We start from the raw sequence: 24,644 nt of genomic DNA, 5'->3' as shown, positions 1-24,644 counted from the left end.
GTTCACATGAAATATTTTAACATCTTAGGTGAAACTGAAAATTCATTGGCCATGTAAAAATATAGTTAAGAGTTATTTTAATAATTTTCTTATTATAATAAGTATCTAATATAAAGTTTGAACTAGAAACAAAAATCAATTTTACAAGTATTAGGACGAAAAACATATTTAACTATTTTTATTATTTCACTTTAATCAATTTCTTAAGTTTCAGATAATAAGGCTATGGATGATTACGAGATTAGTTTTTTTTTTTGAATTTTGAGTCTAGATTAATAAAAAATGGATTTAAGTTAGTTATAAGTTTACACGTGAAAACAACAAGAAAGAATAATATAGAATTTATAAAGATAATATGTTAGGTTGTGTAGTTATCATTAATTAACTTAACTTAAGGGATAAACTATTTGCGTCTAATTAACACAAAGTAAAATACATTCACTCTTGAGATGATTAATTGAATTAATTTATATTCATGTGGTACTCATTTTCAATTAAATTAGTTAAGGTATATATGCAAATTCATTTGTTCCATTGATTCAACTATTAAACTCATTGTCATGATTTAATATTGAAGTCTAATTAGGTAATCTCTCACATCCAATTTTTCCTATAACCTTCGTGATTATGTATAAAATTATATTTCTTTAAGCTGCATTAATTTATACAACTTGGAATGTATTAATTTTAAAGAAAAATAAATAAATTTTATAATCTAAAATATAATTTTAAATATGGAAATATTATTTTAAGTTGTAGAATCCAAAATATATTTAATTTTTGAAAAATAGATTCTTAATTATAGAATATGAAAACTTCTTAGTGGTTTAAGTTCCTTCCGTTGTTAATCTTGTTGAGATAAACGAAAATATTTAGTAAAGAAATGCAATGATAATTTAAAGAGGAAGCACAGGAGCAGAAGTATAAAGAGAAGAAATAAGGAATGATGTTGTTGGAATTGAATCGGAATTCCACAGAACACGAGCTAACAGACTAATTTCGTCAATCAAAAACAAAAAATCGATACTGTATCTCGTGATCGTTGATACACAACATCAACGCTTTTTTTTTGTCTGTTTAGCAAAATAAAATCCCAAAACGTCGTCGTTTATTAGAGGACAAGGATGAGAGCTGCGGAAGCGGAAGCTGCAGCGAGAAGCCCCATGCAGAGGCGTGAAGCGTCGCTGCTGGCGGGAGCGGGAGCGGGAGCCAAAGCCGAAGGAGACATTGCATCGGTCAACGCGGCAAGAGGAAGCTTAACGTTGTCGTACAAATTATCAATTCCAGGTACGACAATGGGCTTGGTGAGCTCAATAGCCGAAATCACTTCGGGTTCTTTGACGATGAACTGCACCATGCCGGCATCGTAGACTGTGCCGGGAGCTTGGGCGGCGGATCCTATGACGACCTCGCCTTCGTTGATGAGCTGGACTTTGATGAATCCCTGGTTGCCCTGGGCAAGGCCGGAGGATTGGTAGAGAGTCTCGATTGAAGTTTGGCTTCCTATGCATTCCACAAGCTTCTTCTCGTCGTAGTAGCCGGGAAGAACGTGCGTCATGAGGGTGGCCTTGAGTGCTTCGGGTGACTTTCCGGCGAGGCTACCCATGGCGGGGTTGGAGAGGGGGAAGACGGTGACGACGTTAAGGGAGTTAATTTTGTCAACCAGATTGGCTTCTGTTAGGGCTTTGCTGAAGAGCGCGTACTCGGGTCCGCTGAGCACCTTCAGCACGTCCATCGCTTGGATGGTTGAGCAGAGGACGAGAAGAAGAGCCATGGAGAGAAGAGAAGAGCTTCCGAAACCCATTTTTTCTTCTCTTCTTTCTTTTCTCTTCTTCTTTATTCTTTATTGTTGCAGAAGCCAATTCTGGTTGATACTAAATGACCTTCTCAAGGGTATTTATAACATCTCTGTCCTCTCTTTTCCGTTATATTTCTCCGGTCATCCATGCTTTCCGTCCATAATCGCGGAGGGCTAAACACCTGTGCTTATTTATAGACACCATTCCACCTTCTCAACTATTTACTAAACTATAAATAATATTATTACATAATAATTTTTTTAAATTGGAAAATTAATACTTTTAAAATTCATTCATTTAGATATATTAATTAATTCACCAAAACTTGATTAAATATATTTTTAATATATATAGAAAACTAACTACCAACCCATAGTCTCCTCAACGAATTTTACTTAAATAGCTAAAAATATACAATGCAATTTATTTAAATTATGAATATTATAAATAATAATTGGTAAAGAGATAGTTTTAATATGACGTTAACAGAATTTTAATAAGAAAATACTTACTATCATACAAATTTCAAAAAGACCATTTTACCCTTTTTTTAAATTTCAAGATTTTTTTTGAAATTTTTTCCATAATATACTTTATCTTAGATTCATAAAAAGTATTTCTAAAAATATTCATTAGAATTTGTGGAAAACGTTGGAACAGAAATTCCCAAATTAACTTTACATAATATATATATATATATATATAATACATTTCAAAACAGTTTTTTTTTAGTATAACTCGAAAAGAATTTTAGAAAATGAGAACAAATTAGATAGAACATTTAATGAGAGAGGAGAGAGTTCTTGTTTTGTTTGTGAGAGTAGGAGAATTGATAGAAGAGAGGGAAAGCATTTTTTGATTATTCACACAAAGAAATTACACTTATTACATGTAGAATTATTAGATAAAATACGTTTGTATATAAAATTTCAAAACATGTTTTATATATACAAACTAAATATTAGATACATAAATTTATTTAACAATTTTAAAAATATCTAATTATACTATTAATAACATATAATTATAAATAATAAAATAAAATTATAATATAAAAAAAATATAGTTATATAAAATAACAAATTATATAATAATAAACATTATTTTTATAAATTTTAATATATTTATTTCAATTTAACACAAAATTATTTTTTATTATATTTTTAATTTTTTATTAAAAAATATAAATAATTATAGATATTATATATTAGAAAATTTTAATTAATTTAAACTTAGAACAAAACATATATCATAATTTATTATTAAAATACTTTTAATAATAAAAAATTTGTAAACTTACAATTTATACTTTTAGAATAATTTTCAAATCTCTTTCAAACTATTACATCAATCACAAATTTTAATAAATTTCACAAATTTCAATAAATATATCATTGTAAATCTACTTTATTATCTCTCAATCCCAATCCAAAGATCCTGGTATATTCTCGATATTCCTCACAAATTCACTTTTTTCCATTTTCATAAATTCTATCTAATTAATAGGTGTGATTGACAAACTTTTTGATGACATACCGGTAGTATAATAGTATAATGTATATAAATCGTAACAATAATTAGTAACAATAAGATAAATAGATAAATGTATTATTCGAATATTTGAAGGAAAGAGAGTGTGATTTATTTAAAATAAAATGACAACTAAGTAAATATTAAAAAGGAGACAATATATATGTATTATACTTCTTTTAGTTGGATCCTTATCTAAAGCTAGGATAAAAAAATTCTTATATAAAAGGAAATTGATTTTGTAGGAAGGTTTAGGATCAGCGTTTACATAAAATATTATATGTTTTAGCTTATACATGATAATTACTGTTATAGCTGTCATAATATTTAATATTTTATGTTAATTTCTATTTAGATAGCACACCATGAAAATACTGTCACAAAATAGAAACAAACTATATTTTCAACCTCAAACTACAAATAATAAACGTTGGTTCAAACTAATGTACAGGGTCATTCTTAATTTCTTAAATTGGAAAAGGTTAATCAAATTTAACAGTACAAAACATTTATCAGAATGAAGATTAAAACCACAGAGTTTCCTTAACCAGGCCCTACTTTGGGAATATCATAATGCTCACTGAGGTTAGCCAAATATTGATTGAACTCATGAATTCTATCTCGATGAGACTTGCTCGCCATCTTTGCTAGTCTTTGAAGCTCAAGTTTCTGTGTCTGATGGAGAAATCGCCTTTCAGCTGGAGTAAGATGATCACTATATGATACACCATCTGTGGTGTCTTCATGGTGATCCATTGACATGTTTCTACCTAACATATCTTGAATGAAAAATTAAATATAAATATATGTACCATTAACAACATAAATTATAAAAGAGAGCAAATACTTAAACATGCATAGACGAATTCAGTATCACCATGAAATCAGCTCAATCCTTCTCTTTCCAAATACTATTTGCTCCATCTATCATCATAAATCAATTCACATACATGGAAAAAATTGCTGCATGACAATTTAAAGAAATCCAAACAAGCTTGGCAGGAATCAGGCATTCCTTAATTCAAAACTTAATGTAAGAGGCACAACAATCAGAACATGATCAAATAGATCGCATATATTAAGACATGTAACATGTTGCATGCACTAAGGAACTAGCAGAAAGATTGAAACTGATACAATGAGACCACTTATTTTAAGGAGAGCATAGACCAACAGTGAATACTGAATAGTTGTTCATAACAATATTTTGTCTTTTAAAAGAGACTGAAAGCTGAAAGACAAATGAATGATTAAGGAATTTCTTTACAGTTTAATCATTACAGTAATTAGTGGAATCATTATTGAATTGGGTACTAACTCGATTACAATTTGTCAAATGATACAGTACAGCCGCAGAGGTAAAAGAACACCCAATTCTAAACCCAACTGCTAAATCAGGAGTCACAGAATTTCTAAACTTCACACACACAAAGAAGCCCAAAAAAATATATATGCACACAGATTTTTATCAACTAAGCAAAAAGATTGAAACATAACCAATATAAACCTAAAGGAAAAGTGTTAGACACAGATTCAAATTTTGACCATATTTCAATGTTTCTTTGCCCTTTGAGATCAACTTTTGATCAAATAAGATGGCAATATCAAGTGACTTGCAAAAGTAAATATTTTGAAGCCACACTGCAACGATGCTTCTCACACATCATGCATCTCTCAGCTCCCCTGTAACTCTAATTGTTTCCTGAATGTTTTCTAACAACTTATACAACTCCTCTACATCTATAAATAATTTAAGACTCTTGAAACAGACACAAGTGTTGTAGATTAACACACTTCCTTTGGAGGTAAAACAAAATAATTTCTTTTGCCCAATAATGATAATCGCAGAGTTTATCAAGCCCAAAAGAAAGCCACTCTTAGCTAATGCGCAATAGAAGGGAAAGAACATTAAGCTCACCTGAAATAGTTTGGGAGAAATTATGGTATCTCTTGTCTCGTTTCATCATCTTTTTAATCCCACAAGCTTTTACATCCAATGCTTTTCCCTTCAGCTTCAATTTCCCACCCACAACGCTGTCGTACGCTGACATCTTCACCACCACATTCACAACCCAAATCAAGCTTTTCAGAATCTTCCCAGTAGCACTTCTTTTACAATGAAAAATCAACGAACATTGCGTATTTAATGCAATAATTAGAAATACGTGATCAAGAAAGTTGTCACTGGTATAAATAATTGAAATGAAAAAAGTAATAACAGGGAACGTTGGCGAATTTTCTAGAAACAAGGTGAAAGTTCCTCCTTTTTGTTTGGGTTAGTCTTTCTTATTTAATTTCATCTTACACCTTCATACCTTTTTATCAAAAAGTAGTATTTTCGAAAATTTAACAAATATTTTTGAAAAATAATTTTATATTTTAAATTGTAGAATTAATTTTTTGAATTTTTAAATATTTTTAAATTTTATATTTGGAATACAAAATATACTTTTTGAATCCTAGCAGTTGTAAGATATTTTTTAAATTTTCAAATACCTTTTTGTTGAATTGTAGAGTTATGAAAGTTTTTTTCGATTTGAAAATATTATGAACTATATAATTTAAAATATAATTTTAAAATCTTAAATAATTCAAAATATAATTTTATATTTTAAATTATAGAATTTTAAATGTATTTAAAAAAAATAAAATGTTAAATTGTAGATTTTTAAAAGTATTTAAAACCGTAAAAAATATTTTTTAAATTTAATAATTCGTAATATTTTGAATTGTAAAATTAAAAAGTGATAATTATATAGTTCAAAACTGGAATGGTAGTTTTGGAAAAGAATTAGGCAATTTCTTCCACGTGCACCCAACATAAAATTTAAAATTTAACATTCTCTTTGATTTTATTTTTCTTATGAATGCACAAATCCAAAAGTGAGTTTTATATATTTTAGATTTTAAAATATGGAAGGTTATTTTTGTATTTTTTTTAAGTTTCTGGATGGTAATATCCGGAAGAGACTTATGAGTTTCAGATTTTCATATTTGAAATGGTATGTTGTAAATGGTGTTGAGAATTGAGATCCATAACTCATTTATATTTGCTTATGGATCTTGACATCCAAGAAGTCATTTATGTTGTCTAGGTAAACTTCTGGATGATGAAGTAACATATTAGTTTCAAATTTGTATATCCGGAACTTTGTAATTTGAGTTACGAAATATCCAGAAGAAAAAAAATTTAAATCATTAAGAACAAAATGGACATTTTACATTAGTGTATTGGATGCAGGTCTAATGGTGCAGGAGAATCAGTGAAAGAATTATGGAGATGTAGAAAGAAACTCCATTAAAGGGATTTGCTATTCCTACCCCTTTTCACTCTTTCCACCCTTAGTCCAAGCTTAGATATTTTTCATCCAAAAAAAAAAGAGTAGGAGTCAGTAGATCCATAGGCTAACAACTAGCCACGTCACACCAAACCCGGGACGCCACGTGTCAAACTTTCAACTGCTTGATTACTCCCATCCTCTGCAAAAGCGAACGTTATACATGGCCATTCTCCACTGCACCCCACTTCCATTTCTTTCCCTCAGAACCACCCTCTATTCCTCCAAGTCCTCATTAACCTCAACATTCACAAACTCAACAACAAGAACAAGAAATCTGTTGTTTGTGGCGATGAACACGTTTTCGAAATCCGAACCCGTGTCGTCTTCGGCCTCTTCTTCATCAACGTACGAGGTGCCGGAGTTAGCTGCTAACGACATGGACCGCATATCAGACAACACGTTTGGAAGGTACACGGGGAGCACCAAAAGGAGTGGCAAAGGAACGGCCATTGTGTGGTTCAGGAATGATCTCAGAGTATTGGATAATGAGGCTCTCTACAAAGCATGGCTTTCCTCTGAAACCGTGTTACCTGTCTACTGCGTTGACCCGAGACTCTTTGCCACTACTTATCATTTCGGCTTTCCCAAAACCGGCGGTATAGTTATTTCATACTCATCTGCACCAAATTTAGATGCAGTTCTTTCAGTACAAAGTCAAATGCAATATCTTGTGTGTTTTTGGTGTTGTTTTTTCAATCTAACTTCTTAGGTGATTTTAATTAGTGTTTCTTTTCAATCAAAATTAGAGATTCACCTAGTTGGTTCGCTTAAATAAGTTCACATTTCCAATTCTCACCAGAAACAATCTCAGAAACACTTAAGGAACTGCGTCTAAGTTTGCTTCTTGCTTTGTTGTTAATGGATTTATGATTTGTTTTCATTAAATTTCTACTTGGAAAGAAAATAAGAAAGCATGGTATCACTCACGTAACTTTGGTGCAGCATTGAGAGCGCAATTTCTCCTTGAATGCTTGGTTGACTTGAGGAAGAATTTGATGAAAAAGGGACTTAATTTGCTTGTACAACATGGGAAGCCTGAGGAGATTCTTCCTTCTCTTGCCAAAGCATTTCAAGCTCATACAGTAAGTCTTTTGAATTTCAAGCATGATTTAATTGATGGAATTTCATGGTTTAAGCTATAGGGCTCATTAATGAGTATAAAGTTGTCAGGTGTATGCGCAGAAAGAAACGTGCAGTGAGGAGCTGAATGTTGAAAGGTTAGTCATGGGAGGTCTTAAGCAAGCTGTGACATCACCAGAAGAATCCAGTGGTGTCACAGTTTCAAACAAGATCACTAAATTGCAATTAGTTTGGGGTACCACCATGTACCATCTTGATGACCTCCCTTTTGATGCCTCTTCTTTGCCAGATATGTATACTCAATTTCGCAAGGCAAGATATTCTCAATCTAGGTTTGTTTTCACTGCTACTCATGCATAATAATGAGATTCTAAATTTGCAGATTATTGAAGCCAAATGTACCATACGCCCATGCATCAAACTACCACCATCTCTTGGACCACCTCCCTTAATTGAGGATTGGGGGTGCCTTCCTTCATTAGAGCAGCTTGGACTTTGCTCACAGAATGTAGGTTTTTCTATAACTATTTGTGGACACCTTTCAAGAATGATGAGATAACGAATTTAACGAATTTTGTCTTTCCTTTATTTTCATCCTCATGATTTAGGTTATCAAGGGAATGAAGTTTGTGGGGGGTGAAACTGCGGGATTGAGCAGAGTATATGAATACTTCTGGAAGAAGGTTGGTTATCTCAAATTTACAATTTAGGTAATTATGTCATTGTTGTTGCTGCATATGGCTATTCTGTAAATAGTGACCTTAAATATGACGTTGGGAACATAGCCATTGTTTCGTTATCTAATGCATTATTAAGATGGTTCTTATGTAGGATTTGCTGAAGGTATATAAAGAGACCAGGAATGGGATGTTAGGGCCTGATTATTCTACCAAATTCTCACCATGGCTTGCCTCAGGAAGTTTGTCTCCTCGTTTCCTATATGAAGAGGTTAAACCTCGCAATGATCTTTGTTTTGTGCATTGTATAACAGCTAAGAAATGAGAGTGTATGAGTTGACAAACTTCAGTCTGTTCTTTACAGGTGAAGAGATATGAGAACGAAAGACTAGCAAATAGTTCCACCTACTGGTAAGTGGTAACATTGCATCTTTCTTACTAATATATCTATCTCATATTTCAAAATAGTTTTCATTCTCGTACTGCCAGATTCTTATTTATCCCTAGAATATAACTTTTATGATTAGTTGGATTTTGGGAAGCTACTTCAACTCCATCAGAGCAGTTTTTTTTTTTTTTTTCCTTTCAATTATTATTCTATTGAATTCATTGGCTAGTTTGACTTCTTCCCCCTTCTCATTCTGTTTTCTTCTTTTGAACCTATCTTTACTTTTGCAGGGTTTTGTTCGAGTTGATATGGAGGGATTACTTTAGGTTTTTGTCAGTGAAATATGGGAATTCGCTTTTCCATCTAGGTATTGACAGATTGAGGTATTTGATGCCTCTCGTGTTTAAAGAGTTATGGTTTATAAATTCTTCTGGTTTTGAACCAGAGTTTCATCCTTAGGTAGCAATTATGATGTGCAAGTGAGATAATGCATCTTCCTAGAACACTTTTTTGTAAAAAACTTTGTTCAGATTACTTAGGTAAAATCTGTTTTTCTTTTTCAGGTGGCCCTAGGAAAGTTCAACGCAACTGGAGCCAAGACAAGAGTTTGTTTGAATCCTGGAGAGATGGTTGTACGGGGTACAATTTCTATACTAGATTCAGAGTGTTGCTGAATTTTCTTGTTTGTTTTGACACAGTTACTGTCGCTTGATACTATGTTTATTGTCTCAAAATTTCCACCTAAAAGTTGTCCCTCTAATGTTGTCTTATAATCTTCTGCCTCTTGCTTGAAAGTAAATCTGCTCTCTTCCTCACCTTGTTTTCATAAACCTGTAGGTATCCTCTCATAGATGCCAACATGAAAGAACTATCGACTACAGGGTTTATGTCTAATCGAGGACGGCAGGTATCAATCTGAGTCTATTATTGTGTTTGTGAAGTATAATAAATTCTAGAAATTTATACAATACTGACTTTTGGATTTCGCTAACACCTTTAGAACTGAAACATGAAACTTGATTACCTTCTTGACAGATAGTGTGTTCCTTTCTTGTTCGTGATATGGGCATAGACTGGCGCATGGGAGCAGAATGGTTTGAGACATGTCTTTTGGATTATGATCCATGTTCTAATTATGGAAACTGGACTTACGGATCAGGTAAATTACTAAATTTGGATAACTATGCTAACTACTCAGATTCTTTTGCTAGTTTGAGATTAGGTTGTTTGTATTCCTGTATATTAATCCTACTCAAATTCAAAACATGCCATGCCCATATTACTGTTCTGTTCATAATTTTTAAAGAACAAATATTTCAACCCATACTCCATCTGTTCTTATTCAGGAGTTGGGAATGATCCGAGAGAAGATCGGTATTTCAGCATCCCAAAACAAGTAAGTTTCAATGTTTCACAATAACATGATTTAAGAGAGTGATCCTTACCTTATATATATATATATATATATATGTGTGTGTGTGTGTGTGTGTGTTTAACAATATTGTAGATGTGAAGATGCTTTTGAACTAAAGTGGCTGGGAAACTAGTGATCTGAAAATTTTGAACTGATATGATGCTATCATACATTTTTTTCAGGCACAAACATATGACCCTGAAGGTGAGTATGTTGCTTACTGGTTGCCACAGTTGCGAAAAATCCAAAAGGAGAAAAGGAACTTCCCTGGAAATATGTACATTCCTCAAGTTGTGCCTCTCAAGTTTGGAACAGCTAGTGGAAGCAACAAGGACAGTTCCCCTGGTGCAAGAAGAAGCAATCACAGAGGAAATGAAAGAAAATGGAACAGAAGATAAATTTGAAGAGAAGAAATATGGCAACTAATTCATTTTTTTATACTTGCTCTGTTATGTCTAATTTCTTATTCCTCACTATAAGACTAAGAAGGAAGTGTGAATCAGCTTATATTTCGATACTTGCTGTAATGAAACATCAACTTATGATATAAAGAGAAATAAATAATACTTGTTTTTTTGGCTGACCCTGCAAATCTTCTCCAAAACATTTGAATATGAATACATGTTATTTTATTAATTTAAATTGTAGTAACTTTATGTTATCGATTTTAGTGTTTAAATTATGAAAAATATATTTATGCATTCTTTATGAATTAAAAATAGAAAAAATATTGTGATATAAATTTAAATAAAAAAATATATTAGTTTTATTAATTAATTTGAATCATAATACGAAAAATTGTATCAATGTATTATCGAATAAAGCATTCAAATCATATTTGACTATCATGATTAAGTATTTCATATGTAATTTTAGTGATGAACTAAAAAAAACAAAAATAATGCATGGTAATTAAATATTTCTCAGTTAAGTACATTTACTAATTAGAAAAAAAAATCAAACTATTTGTGGGATCTTGATCATGATTGGGTTTTTTTTTTTTTTTTACCAAAATGGGGTCTGTTTAAAAAAAATTACAAATTTAGGCAAGTTCTGCCAATTCGGCACGACTTCATATGCACAAATCGTTCCAATTTGACACGACTTTACCATATCATACTGAAGTCGTGCCAACTTGGCACGACTTTTGCCACGCCGTATATATATTTTTTTAATTTTATTGTTTATATATTGGGTAGTAAGTTATGTAATGTTAAAAATTAATTTGATACATAACTTTATAAGAGTGTTAGTTTTAAAGAAATTTTTTTTTGGATAATCGTGTATGGATCATGTCCAGCGTCATTAAATATATAAAAAATTGCATACATGAGACATTAAATATCAAAATATACTTTTTGGCTGGTGGGAAACCATATCCGGCGGCAATGTCCTCAGGAGTTAATGGCTCAAAGTTTGAATAAGCTGATTATCCAAACATGATCCATACACGATTAACCAATTTTTTGTTCCTTAAAACTAACCCTCTTAAAAAATTATGTATCAAATTAATTTGTAATATTACATAACTTACTACCCAATATATAAACAATAAAATTAAAAAAAAAAATGAAAGTATGACATGACAGAAGTCGTGCCAAGTTGGCATGACTTCAGTATGACATGACAGAAGTATGACATGGCAGAGTCGTGTCTAATTGGAATGATTTATGCATATGAAGTCGTGCCGAATTGGCACGACTTGTCTAAATTTGTAATTTTTTTAAAACGGACCCCATTTTGATAAAAAGCAAAAAGAATAACCTCATCATGGTCAAAATCCCACTATCAGTTCCATGATTTTAATATAAAATTAGTTTTTCTTTAATCATCTTATAAAAAAAATAATTTAAAAAATAATAAAAACTGTTAAAAAAACTCCAATTTTAGGCTATTCATTCTGCATTTTGAGTAGTAACTATTATTCTGTATACACAGATTTTGACCAATTAGAAAATTTCAACGAATTTTTAGTTTCATATGCATGGTCATGATCTATTATTTGATTAGTCTAATTACTTCAGTCAGCGGATATATTTGTACTATGTTGAAAGGGTTAGATGAAAACTTCTTTTAACTTTTTTATTTTTAAAAAAGCTGTTTTGGATTAGAATATACATCACACACACACTCTCTTTGTATATAAATTATTTTCCTATTTTATTATTATAATATTATAATATTTTTAACTTATAATTTATAATTCACGATAAGAAAATCGATTTAAAAAAGACAAATTAAAATATAATAGAAAAAAAAATGTAGATTAAAAAAAATAATTATTCATTTTTAAATTAAAATTAAATTATAAGAATTTTAAATATTTTATGCAATGAAAATTCTTATTTTTATATAATTTCAGTACAGTATAAAATAAATAAAATCAAATAAGTTAGTTATATACAGTGAGAGAGAAAATTTATAACAGGACGCAATAAAAAGAATTAGTGCACAAAGGCAACTATGTATCCTTATGTATCCGTTGCACGTCGTTTAACGTGTGTGTGCCTGACAACGCTGTTTTGTGTTGGAGGGACAGAAATGTAAAGAAAGAAAATCGTGGACTCCTTATGGTCCCTTCTGCCCACCAAAAATATTAGAAAATAAATTAATAATTATTTTTTATTTTAAATTTGAGTTTATCTAAAACGAAGAAAAAAAGAAGATTTACTAAATATAATATGATATTAAAAGTTTATTATTATCTTAGACACCTAAAGGTGCTAAACCATTTAGTGGTTTAATTTTATTTTTTAGTTTGAATTGAGTTATTGTTTAGTTTGTATTGTTTTAAATAGTCTTTTCTATACATGATTTTTGAGAGGTAAAAGATTAAATATTTTATGAGTATATATACATGAAAACTAATAACATATTAAATGAATTAATTAATTTATGTTTCATTAATTAGATTCCATTGATTTGATTGACATTGGTAAGTTTGGTTTTGTTTGAAGTTTGAAATATATTTTTTTGCTAAACATCCTTAAACCCCTTTAATCTTTACAATTATTTCAAATATTTATTGATTGAATTACTATTAGGTTCGTTGATAAATTACTTAGGGTTAACTAACCTTATTTATAGTATCATTTATTTAGTGTTGACAATCTGTCATTACTTTAGATTCTAATTTGCTTGTAACTTAGTTTACTTGGTCTTTCCATTGGCTTTATCATAAGACAAGTCACATGTAACAAAGTTGCATGTTGAAAGTAAAACTAAAAAACATTGGTTGCATGTAAAAGTGAAGAACATCTTTTACATGTGTATATAACGTTCTCCTCCAATGACATATAGAATCAAGTAATAAGATCAATTGTGTGAGCATTGTGATCATGTTGAATCCATAATCCTTACTTTTACCTGTAAAATTAGAATTTCTCTTTATATATTTAAACCATAATATCCAATTAATATATATATATATATAAATGATTTTGAGGTCACAAATATGGAATTATATATATGTGAGTCATGTTTAATTGTGAGTATTAAGCAAAAATCCATGTTGTTATAGAAAATTCTTAATTTTACTGATGGTTTAAATCATGTAACCAAATACATAAGATAGTGAGAAACATAAGAGATTTATGTATAGTCATACCACATCTGTTTCTAATTTGATTATAACTTAGTTTTCTTGGTCTTTACCATAAGGCAATTGATGTCACATGTAACAAAGTTGCATGTTGTAAGTAAAACTAAAGAACATTGGTTACATTTGCGTCTCGTTATCAGGTTGTACTCTAGTGGCATGTAGAATCAAATAATAAGATCAATTGTGTGAGTGTTTAATGCACCTTGTCATAATGTTGAATAAATAATCATTACTTTTACGTGTAAAATTAGAATTTCTCTTTATGTGTTTAAACCATAGTATCCAATATATATATATATATATATATATATATATATATATTCATGTTTGATTGTGAGTATTAAGCAAAAATTCATGTTGTTATAGAAAATTCTTAATTTCACTTATAGTCTAAGTCATGTAAACAAATACATCAGGTAGTGAGAAACATAACAAATTTATGTATAGTCATAAATTAAAACCCTAAACCCTAAACCCTAAACCCTAAACCCTAAACTAAAACTAAAGAACATTAGTTCATTAGTTGCATTTGCGTCTCGATATCTAGTTGCATGCAAAATTGAAGAATATCTTTTACATGTCTATATGACGTTCTCCAGTGGCATGTAGAATCAAGTAATAAGATCAATTGTGTGAGCGTTTAATGCTCATTGTGATCATGTTGAATCCGTAATCCTTACTTTAAATTGTAAAATTACAGATTCTCTTTATATGTTTAAACCATAGTATCCAATTAATATATATATATATATATATATATATGATTTTAAGGTCACAAATATTGAATTGTATATATGTGAGTCATGTTTAATTGTGAGTATTAAGAAAAAATCCATGTTATAGAAAATTCTTAATTTCACTGATAGTCAAAGTCATGTAAACAAATACATCAGGTAGTGAGAAACATAGGAAATTTATGTATAGTCATACCACATTTGTTTCTAATTTGATTATAACTTAGTTTACTTTGTCTTTACCATAGGACAATTGATGTCACATTCAACAAAGTTGCATGTTGAAACTAAAACTGAAAAACATTGGTTTCATTTGCATCTTGTTATCTAGTTGCATACAAAATTGAAGAACATCTTTTACTTGTGTATATGACGTTCTCTAGTGGCATGTAGAATCAAGTAATAAGATCAATTGTGTGAGCGCTTAACGTTCCTTGTGATCACGTTGAATGTATAATCCTTACTTTTACCTGTAAAATTAGAATTTCTCTTTATATGTTTAAACCATAGTATCCAATTAATATATATATATATATATATATATATATATATGTGTGTGTGTGTGTGTGTGTGTGATTTTTGAGGTCACAAATATTGAATTGTATATATGTGAGTCATGTCTGAATGTGAATATTAAGCAAAAATCCATATTGTTATAGAAAATTCTTAATTTCAATAATGGTCTAAGCATGTAAACAAATACATCAGGTAATGAGAAACATAAGAGATTTATGTATGATCATACCATAAATTGAGTTTGGTGAATCGTAATACATGTGTTTTTGAGTTTGGATAATGATATACCATAAACTTACTCTTATCCTTGTATTCAGGGTGTGCACTAAAATGGATGGATGTTAAATCTTTGGTGGAGAATACTTAATACAAATGTTTAATAAAACATTAATAGAATATATTGGACATGTGGATATATGTGTGATATGAATGTGTGTTTATAAGTATGAGTAATAGAGATGATAAATTATATTTAATTATAAATTTTAGTATTAAGTTTGTATTAACTTAAATCCCAATAATTCATTTTCCTAATTTACTCTTGTAATGTGACTTATGTGATATTTTGCTACAAATATATTATATACATAAATTATATATATATATATATATATATATATGCAAATTTTGAAATTGTGTGGAAAATAGGATAAATTAAACTTATTTTGTGAATGAACTTTATGCATGCATACTTATGTTAGATTTAAGTTATTTCCGACTGTTTTTTTATCTAATTTATAATTATTTTTTGAACATTACAAATATAAATAGTAAAACTATACACTTTACCTCTTATTTGATAAAAATAGCTAATAATTTTTTAATAAATTTCAATTAATGAATTAATGAAAAAAAACTAGGTAATCACAATGTTAATTGTTTTCCACCGTGTTCAATTACAACCCTGATCATACATGTGCAAAATTTTATACATAGATTTGTTTAAAAAGAATATATCTTTTCAATTATATTTTACTAATTAATAGTTCTTGATCAGTATATCAAAACATTAGCTTAAAAATCTTTATTAATTTTTTGATAAAATATTTGAACTCTAAAAAGTATTTTATTAGAAAACTGTCTTAGACTATGTCAGATTAACATGAAGCTTCTCAAATTAAAAATGTAAGAAAGGCATGGTATTTTTTATTTTTTTTTAACAAATTATATTTGTTAAAGTTTGCGTCAAAGTTTGCGTCCTTGGTCGGCATTGAGCGAGCCCCCAAATGTGAAATCATTATTAACACCATTTTCATTAAACCATTTTCAGGTTACCCCAATCATTAAGCTTTCGTTTCCTCTCTTTTCATTCCTACCAATTCAGAAACCTCACCTCTGTCGGTTCCCAATTCTTACACACAGGGAATTCAAAAAGTCGATACGTTAATTGAATGATTGAGTAGCCTCCAAGTATTCGTTTCCGTTCCGTTCCAATAGATTGCAACCATCTTCGTCTTCACGCCCTCCTCAAATTCTCCCCAATCGCAATACACGGTAGCCAGATCCCAACCAATAACGTGATTAACATCATCAAGTGAAGCAGGTATGTGTCTCTCCAATTCAGATTCCTCCTTCGTTGATCAGATTCTGCAAAGACATCATCGATCAATTCGTTGAGACGGTTACTTCCTGAATTGTTGGAGCGAATTTGAATCATGTTTTTTTTTTTTGGCAGGGGATGACGAATGATAAAGTGGTTGATGAAGGTGAGAAGAAAGAGAACGGTGGTACGAGCCCCTCTGGAAGTGGGAAGAAGAAGCGCAGAGGCTTTTTATCGCGAATTTGGAACAGGATATTTAGGTTACACGGTGATGATTTTGAGAAAAGGCTCCAATACATTTCTAAAGAGGAGGCTCAGGTTATGTCTAGGATAGCCAAGAGATCACGATCCTGGAGGAGAATTTCCCGCCATCTTATCGTGTTTTCTGTCATATTTGAGGTGTGGTAATTGTTGATTATGTTTTTCTTCGCATTCAGCATTATTTGGTGTCGATCCTGGTTGTTTCTCTACCTTTAATTGTGAGATGATTGATTGATATGTGTTTTTCAGTTTATGGTATTTTCTTCTTGAGATTAAGAATGGTATGTAAAGAAGATAAAAGGGGTGATTTAAGTATATATACTAAAAGATAATGTTTTCCTAAATACAGGAACCAGCGGTAGCTACTTACACTTTTACAGAGATAGGGAGGGAATGATTAATTAGAGTGGTTATTCATTTTTACTTACACTTAGTCTCTCTTTTCTAAATAAGTTGTTCTTTAGGTCCTATCCTGTTACTTCATTTCTTTCTTTATATGGTAATTAAACAGATGCAATTTTGCTTAAAATAGTTTAAACTTTCAGGTTGTTGCTGTAGTTTATGCTGTTATGACAACAAGATCAATTGATATGGATTGGAAAATGAGGGCAATTCGTGTTTTGCCAATGTTTCTTGTGCCTGCACTGGCATCTGCTGCCTATACAGCATTTATAAGCTTCACAAGAATGTGTAAGTATTTTAAGCTTTACAGTTAACATGCATATCTTGCAGAAGCTGGTCACATTTTTATCTATATTTAACAATCAAAGTTGTGTGTTGTTCAACCGAAATTGAGTGCGAAGTGTGATCTATGTTTATGGGACTTTAATGTTTTTGTTATAAGTCCCAGATTGATGTAGTTAGGTGGTCAGCATTACGGTACAACTTACTACTGTAAGGAGATTTAATTCATCTCTGCCATTAGAATTTTGTCCAATAAAATAGAATTACAAGTTTCAAAGTGAGTTTAAGTCAAAATTATTGATTCACTTCTGTGTCAATATGCCTTCAATAACTGATAGAATCAGTCTAAAAGTCTGTATTTTAGTACTTCCTACGTGAATGCTTTTTATGAAATAATGCCTTATATTCTTCATCCTGTCGTATTCATAGCTCCATGCAAATACTGATCACAGTAGTATTTAAAGTTCATTAGAAGTTCCTGCTGTTCATGTAATCATAATGTATCATAATGTTCAAACGGTTCTAATGAAACTTGTCTAAAGACAGATGCGTGATGGTGCAGCATTTGATACTAATAAGTAATTTCTCACTGGTAATAATTAATTATGAGAGCTATTCTTCACAAATCTAATGATTTTATCATTGGATTCCAATTTAAAAAGTGCAGTTTTTCACGCACAACTGCTCAAAATTTTATAATTCATATGCCAACTGAAAATAACATTTTCTTATTGTTTGAATTTTTAATTTATAACGTGTGATTTTATAGGTGATCGCAGGGACCAGAAAATTCTTGAAAGCCTTCGTGCTGAAAGGCAAGAAAAAATTGATGAGCTCAAAGAAAAGACAAATTATTACACTACACAACAGCTCATTCAGGTGATTGTTTGACGCAAGGCTTGTTACATGGTTCAATATCACCTTTGTTTCATTTCATGAATCGGGAGTGGACAAAATAACTTTGGGTTTGTAGTCTGGTGGGGGTCATTAATATTATTGAATCTTAACTTGAAAAGCACGGCACAATATTTCAAATTTCAGAACCCTATCAAATTTGACAACATAGCTCCTAATTATCAGTGACAATGAATATTTTTTTTATCCATGACATTCAACACCCATGCTTCTATTTTCATAAAGAATCAATAATGTCAGCATGTGCATAAAGTCATGTGACTGCTGTAAAGGTTCATTTATTTAATTGATTTTAAGCTGCTGTGCCAATGTGTATACTCTAAAGTGCATTACTGAAGAGCAGCTCTTGATGGTATCCATTTGTATGTATGTTAATCTTATTGTGTCTTATGCTTGTGATATTCAGAGATATGATCCAGACCCAGCTGCGAAAGCAGCTGCTGCAACTGTTTTAGCATCTAAGTTGGGTGCAGATTCTGGTTTGAGAGTGTATCTGGAAGATGAACTCAATTCTCGTGCTCCAATAGGGAAGAGCAATGATGTTGAACTTATTCAGTCCTCTGGACTTCGAAATCGGAGGCAAGTTCAATCTAGATGCACTAGTCCAAGGGCAGGCACACCAAATCCTGGTGATGAACAAGTTGGTCTTGGGGGAAGTTATCAAACTCAGACTTCTGACGACAATCAGCCTGTTGTTGTTGAACACCACCAACCTCAAAGTTCAAACACACTAGATAGTGGATGGATTGCAAGAATTGCAGCTTTGCTTGTGGGTGAGGATCCAGCACAGTCTTATGCTCTCGTATGTGGTAACTGCTATATGCATAATGGTAAGGGAGATATATTTGATATTTTTGCTCATGTCCTTTTGCATTAGATCATGTTGATGTGTATTTTTATCTACTTATTTTCTTTCAGGTCTAGCTCGGAAGGAGGATTTCCCATTTATCACATATTACTGCCCACACTGTCATGCCCTAAACAAACCGAAGCAATTGGATGAGCGTATCTCTAGTCTTACTTCTCCAAACACGGGGACTCCAAAAACAGACAATAGTGCCAGTGATGCATTAAAGAATATTAGGGCTTCTGCAGCCGAGAGTATAATCACAGGCAGTAGTCCTGGAAGTGCTTCTAGCTCTGAGATTGGGGAAGTAACAGAGAGGGCAAGTATGGATGAGAAAGTTGATTGAAAGAATGGTCTTTTTTATGATTCAGGTGTTGGGATGACATGTTTCGCCCCTTGTTCTGGACACAAACTGGCTATACATATAAAGGGAACAACTTCGCCATTGGTTTCTTGGTTGGCTTTGCGACAGGAAGAGTGCTGAAATACTTTGATACGGCTTGTGGTGTGTGATATAGAATACACGTATTGTTTGGGTAAAGGCAATTTTGGTTTTATTTTTCCTTTTTTGTGACATTGTATTGGTGACAGTGTTCTAGTTTTAAAACTTGGATTGTACCTCAGAAATTTAGGGATCTTGATTTCTATCCATTCTGTTTAATGGATTTAAATTGTATTCATCCATGAGCTATAATTTCATTCTTGATAAGGACTGAAGTATTGCAAATTGCAACTCTAGTCAAATGTTTTGTTTCTGGTATTTTTGTATATAGACTGTTCTTTTCTCATTTATCAGCGTTCGAACATGGTGTGGTTGGAAAAAATGTCAGAAGTGGGATTTGAATCCACTCCCTCAAACGAGGACCTTGAGTCTGGTGCCTTAGACCACTCGGTCATCTTGACTAATTTTTGTGTATAGACTAATATAAGCCATAATTATTGTTCATTTGTTTAAAACATTTATTATTCGGTCTATACGACACTGTTTACATTGTGATTGATTTATTGATTCCATAAGATATCAATGAGGATACTGTGATTTATTGGCCGGATGAGTCAAAGATATTTAAAATTGTGTGGTCATGTGATGTTTAAAATTGCGTGGTCATGTGTGAATGATACAAAAAAAGCTACAAATTTTGATGAATGTTTTATTGGGAGATGATATGCCACTGCTCAATTTTTTTGACTAATCAATTGTATTCTCTTGAGAAGTCAATTTTTTTTTTACAAACTATAGGTGTATTTTTAGGGTTTGTTTCTTTCTACATGGTTGTACTCTTCACAAAGTAAAGAATTATTTCTTTTTATGGATGCATTGTTCACAAAATAGAGATTTGTTTCTTTCTATGAATGCATTGTTCACAAGTAAAGATTTGTTTCTTTATATAGATGCATTGTTCACATCACATTAATCACAAATTTCAATATTTTTTTGTTACAAACAAACTTTAAGATATCTCAATCAAAACACATTCACTTTCTTTATATTTTCCTTTCAAATTTTTCCACTTCAACTCTCTCAAATCCTTTTATTTTGACTTTTCAATTCAAAAACAACTTTAAGTTCTAACTTGTACTTGCTATATTGATTTTGGCTCATTATCGTGCTTTTGCAAGTGCTTTTTGGACTAATTTTCAATCCAGTTGATGTGATGCAATCATTATTGTTTCCTTCGATTACTTTTCTTATGGAAGTTATAATACCTTGTTATTTACACTAGAGAATGGAGTCCTTCTATTTCTATTTTATTAAATGAGCTTAATTAATATTTACACTGTGCTGGGATCAACTGTTTTTCTTTCTTAATTTTTGTAGTGACTTTGAAGTCTCCAACAATCTTGTTTTTTCAACTGGGTTTTTAATAATTGTTTCATGTTCTTTTAATATTTATTATAATTTTGTTTATCCAAAATTTCTATCATTGTATCTCTTCGTTTATTATGTATTTAGTTAACATGTTGGTGTAGTGTGTTAGTTAGAAGAATCGACAAATGATAATATTTTTTATTTAATAAAAATATAATTTTGATATATCAAAACTGTGACAATTTTTGTGGTCACAAATTTAAGCAAAATTGTTTTGGAAAGAAGGAAAGAAAATAAACTTTTGTTAGAATGAAGAAAGATTTTTTTAAAAAGAAATAGTGGATAATTAATGTTTTTGACATTTTCAAGATATTGAATAAATATTATTTTTAATTTTTCAGGTTGAACTTCATAGTACTAAGAGATGTATAATTCCAAGACTTTGGAATGACCATTATTAAATATATTAAATAGATTAATTACGAAGATTCATTGGTCATGATCTCTCATTATTTAAAGAGACATTCACAAGAAATTTCCCCATTTTCGACTTAATTGAAGGGTATGAATAAGTCAGCTCCCTTATAACTGTTAGTTTTTTTAATTGAAATTGTCTTGGTTAACATGTTAGACTACTTGTCATTTGTATGAACCTTCTCTAGTTGCAACTCATTAATCTCCCAAGCATTTCATATCTAGTGATACTTAATTTGTTTTGTCTAAGAATGAAATGTATGATTGTTAGCTAGGTGGATTGCACTTTGGTTGTCACAGTGAAGAACATAACTTTCTTGAACATGATCCGGTTCATGCAAGAGATTTTTCATAATTGTATCTCTTTGTCAACTTCAGATGTGACGATGTACTATGCTTCAGTTGATGACAAAGCAACACATCTTTGTAACTTGGATTGTCAAGATACAACTTCCCTATACAAGTAGTTAGATACCTTTATATAGATTTTATGTAATCTACATCTCCAACCATGTTTTCATCCGCCTACCAACATAGGATCCTTTGGTAGTTCTCCTCAAATATTTCAATATCCACTTCATTGCATTTCAATTATTTTTGTCAGGATTGGACAATATTTGGTATTGTGTGAATCTTGTCGTACATTAGGCTTTCTACCACAAAAGAATAAGATATTCTTCTCATTCTTTATTTTCTTCTTCATTGGTCAAACATTGCATTCTCTTAGCTTGAATGTTCAGCAAGTGGAACACTAACAGGTTTTTTCTTATTCACATTGAATCTCTTGAGAACTTTCTCAATGTATTTTTCTTGTGACATTGATATCAACTTTTTGGAATAATCTTTATTCACCTTCATCCCAAGGATATGCTTTGCAAGACTAAGTCTTTCGTGGCAAAAGACTTGCTTAAAGAATTTTTAACATGGGGAAACCTCATTATGGTCATGTATCAGCTATGATTTATTGGCCGCATGAGTTAAAGATGTTTAAAATTGTGTCATCATGTGCATGGTTTATGAAAAGAGAAAAAAAGATACAAAAAATGTCAGAAGTGGGATTTGAACCCACGCCCTCAGACGAGGACCAGAACTTGAGTCTGGCGCCTTAGACCACTCGGCCATCCTGACTTATTTTTGTATATAGACTATATAAGTCATAATTATTGTTCATTTGTTTAAAACATTTATTATTCGTGGATACTCTTATTTATTGGTCGGATGAGACAAAGATGTTTAAAATTGTGTTGTCATGTGTGCATGATTTATGAAAGGACCAAAAAAAGCTACAAATTGTGGTGAATGTTTTATTGGGAGATGATATGTCACTTGCTCAATTTTTTTGACTAATCAATTATATTTTCGTGAGATGTTAGATTTTTTTTCTTACAAACTATAGGTGTCTATTTTTAGGGTTTGTTTCTTTCTATATGGATGTACTTTTCACAAAGCAAAGATCTGTTTTTTTTTTATGGATGCAATGTTCACAAAGCTATTCACAAAGCAAAGATCTGTTTCTTTCTATGAATGCATTGTTCACAGAGCAGAGATCTATTTCTTTCTATAGATGCATTGTTCACAGAGAAGAGATCTATCTCAAAATAATCCAAAACTTCACCTTTAAAAATAATTTTATTCCTATGACTCCAAATCTCACTAACCACCGCAATCCAAATATTCCCCATCCCTTAATAGATAGACTCCAGAGCATTACACAAGATGAACTGCAAAAAAAAGGGAGTGAGCATGAATGGGGGCAACCGACAAAAACAAAGATTCCACACTAGTCAGATTATTCTACAGTAAAAAAACAAATGGTTTAACTCCTCTTCTTTAACCACAAAGAAGCAGCACAAAACATTTCCAATCGCAATCCCGTGTTTATGTAAATTAACCTTAGTATCAAATTTTCCAGCATCCTCCAAGCAGTAACCTGAGCTGAGGGCAAAACCTTAATCCTCCAAAACAAATTAACTATCCTCGACTCGTCCCCCTCAAGAACACCTCTCAGAATCCCATAAGCCAAATTAATTGAGAACTCTTTAAACATATCGACTTTCCAAACCCACCTATCAACTTTCTCCAAGACAACACACAAGTCGTGCACTACCTCAAGAAGTTGTCTAACCTGGACCTTCTTCCAATCAAATAGGCTTCTTCTCCACGTCAGAGATACATCCCAACCATTGTTTGCCGAAATCGCATTGCGAGTTAACGACATATCTTTCTCAACACTCAAAGAAAAAAGCCATGGGAACAGTCTTCAAGGGTTCATTACCAACCCACCGGTCTTTCCGTAACTTGGTAGCCTTCCCAGAACTTGATAGCCTTCCCATTGCCAATTTGTCAATTTAAACAGTCACCGAAGTTACTACCCCATTTCTCCAACTTCCATATCATCTTCAAATCTTTCCACCAAAGGGAAGCATTGTAGATACACCTATTCTCCCTCAAATATCTCCAACCTCTATATTTAGACTCTAAAACCTCATTCCCCAAATCTCCCTTAGAAGACCTCAAACGCCAAATCCACTTACCCAACAAAGCCAGATTGAAGTCTTTAATATTAACAATTCCAAGTCCTCCCCTTTCCCGAGACTCGCAAACCTTTTCCCATGAAACCCAAGCGATCTTCCTTCCTTCAGAACCCCACCCCTAAAGAAAATTCCTCTAAATACTCATAATCTATTTTACCACTACAACAGGCATCATAAACATTGACATGTAAAACAACGGAATAGATGAAAGAATTGACTTGATGAGATAAATCCTTCTAGCCATAGACAAATTTCTACCTTTTCATCTTCCCAATCTATATTTGATTCTAGCCACCACACCATCCCAAAACACTTCCCTCTTGTGGCAATCCCGGATTGGCAACCCCAAATATTTGAAAGGAACTTTCATTACCTCACAGTTAGGAATAGTCGTGAAACCTTGGATAGAGAACGCATCAACCCCCACTTCAACAATACTACTTATAAAAAAATTCACCTTCAGACCCAAAGCCAGCTCAAAACAATTTAACATTGCCTT

General features: G+C 31.5%; 4 protein-coding genes and 1 non-coding gene across 8 annotated transcripts; 2 read left to right on the top strand and 3 right to left on the bottom strand.

Annotated features, from left to right (window-relative positions):
* Window positions 1-937: 937 nt before the first annotated feature.
* Window positions 938-2,003, bottom strand: LOC137822933 (fasciclin-like arabinogalactan protein 10). Its single transcript, XM_068627960.2, has one exon. It carries the CDS (start codon window positions 1,802-1,804, stop codon window positions 1,112-1,114), a length of 693 nt encoding a protein of 230 aa, XP_068484061.1. The 5' UTR covers window positions 1,805-2,003; the 3' UTR covers window positions 938-1,111.
* A 1,706-nt stretch (window positions 2,004-3,709) lies between these two features.
* Window positions 3,710-5,600, bottom strand: LOC137822932 (uncharacterized). 2 transcript variants are annotated; one of them, XM_068627959.2, is made up of 2 exons: window positions 5,248-5,600; window positions 3,710-4,099 (listed from the first exon to the last, which is right to left on the bottom strand). In XM_068627959.2, exons 1-2 carry the CDS (start codon window positions 5,378-5,380, stop codon window positions 3,873-3,875), a joined length of 360 nt encoding a protein of 119 aa, XP_068484060.1. In that variant the 5' UTR covers window positions 5,381-5,600; the 3' UTR covers window positions 3,710-3,872. The 2 variants fall into 2 exon arrangements, with proteins under 2 accessions (XP_068484060.1, XP_068484058.1); XM_068627957.2 differs by having other exon boundaries at window positions 3,710-4,108; window positions 5,248-5,583.
* A 1,113-nt stretch (window positions 5,601-6,713) lies between these two features.
* CRY3 (cryptochrome 3) lies at window positions 6,714-10,821 on the top strand. Of its 3 annotated transcripts, none has more exons than XM_068626828.2 (13): window positions 6,714-7,266; window positions 7,613-7,752; window positions 7,841-8,062; window positions 8,133-8,258; window positions 8,359-8,433; window positions 8,582-8,698; window positions 8,792-8,838; window positions 9,106-9,182; window positions 9,379-9,454; window positions 9,653-9,722; window positions 9,851-9,974; window positions 10,162-10,211; window positions 10,412-10,821. In XM_068626828.2, the coding sequence occupies exons 1-13, from the start codon at window positions 6,831-6,833 to the stop codon at window positions 10,625-10,627; spliced, it is 1,776 nt and encodes a 591-aa protein (XP_068482929.1). In that variant the 5' UTR covers window positions 6,714-6,830; the 3' UTR covers window positions 10,628-10,821. The 3 variants fall into 3 exon arrangements, 2 of the variants coding, with proteins under 2 accessions (XP_068482929.1, XP_090151977.1); XR_016515819.1 differs by having other exon boundaries at window positions 6,825-7,266; window positions 9,106-9,198; XM_090295851.1 differs by having other exon boundaries at window positions 6,837-7,266; window positions 7,834-8,062.
* Window positions 10,822-16,174: 5,353 nt separating this feature from the next.
* LOC137820285 (uncharacterized protein At2g24330) lies at window positions 16,175-20,071 on the top strand. The gene is made up of 6 exons (XM_068624271.2): window positions 16,175-16,623; window positions 16,756-17,019; window positions 17,427-17,571; window positions 18,335-18,444; window positions 18,887-19,310; window positions 19,399-20,071. Exons 2-6 carry the CDS (start codon window positions 16,759-16,761, stop codon window positions 19,671-19,673), a joined length of 1,215 nt encoding a protein of 404 aa, XP_068480372.1. The 5' UTR covers window positions 16,175-16,623; window positions 16,756-16,758; the 3' UTR covers window positions 19,674-20,071.
* Window positions 20,072-22,655: 2,584 nt separating this feature from the next.
* Window positions 22,656-22,739, bottom strand: TRNAL-CAA (transfer RNA leucine (anticodon CAA)). Its single transcript has one exon. It is a non-coding gene; the product is annotated as a tRNA-Leu (tRNA).
* Window positions 22,740-24,644: the final 1,905 nt, after the last annotated feature.

This window comes from Phaseolus vulgaris, chromosome 9 (assembly GCF_051622355.1).
Source record: "Phaseolus vulgaris cultivar YP4 chromosome 9, ASM5162235v1, whole genome shotgun sequence".
NCBI lineage: Eukaryota > Viridiplantae > Streptophyta > Magnoliopsida > Fabales > Fabaceae > Phaseolus > Phaseolus vulgaris.
This window is presented reverse-complemented; position numbering and strand designations above follow the sequence as displayed.

What these genes read in the sequence shown, in the direction of transcription:
- LOC137822933 (XM_068627960.2), bottom strand. Translation starts at nt 1,804, where the DNA reads ATGGGTTTCGGAAGCTCTTCTCTTCTCTCCATGGCTCTTCTTCTCGTC.
- LOC137820285 (XM_068624271.2), top strand. Translation starts at nt 16,759, where the DNA reads ATGACGAATGATAAAGTGGTTGATGAAGGTGAGAAGAAAGAGAACGGT. An exon ending in TGTTTTCTGTCATATTTGAG is followed by an intron (nt 17,020 to 17,426) that starts GTGTGGTAATTG and finishes TTAAACTTTCAG; the next exon opens with GTTGTTGCTGTAGTTTATGC. An exon ending in TATAAGCTTCACAAGAATGT is followed by an intron (nt 17,572 to 18,334) that starts GTAAGTATTTTA and finishes GTGATTTTATAG; the next exon opens with GTGATCGCAGGGACCAGAAA.
- LOC137822932 (XM_068627957.2), bottom strand. Translation starts at nt 5,380, where the DNA reads ATGTCAGCGTACGACAGCGTTGTGGGTGGGAAATTGAAGCTGAAGGGA. An exon ending in TTTCTCCCAAACTATTTCAG is followed by an intron (nt 4,109 to 5,247) that starts GTGAGCTTAATG and finishes TTTTCATTCAAG; the next exon opens with ATATGTTAGGTAGAAACATG.
- CRY3 (XM_068626828.2), top strand. Translation starts at nt 6,831, where the DNA reads ATGGCCATTCTCCACTGCACCCCACTTCCATTTCTTTCCCTCAGAACC. An exon ending in TGTATACTCAATTTCGCAAG is followed by an intron (nt 8,063 to 8,132) that starts GCAAGATATTCT and finishes CTAAATTTGCAG; the next exon opens with ATTATTGAAGCCAAATGTAC. An exon ending in TGGAGAGATGGTTGTACGGG is followed by an intron (nt 9,455 to 9,652) that starts GTACAATTTCTA and finishes ATAAACCTGTAG; the next exon opens with GTATCCTCTCATAGATGCCA.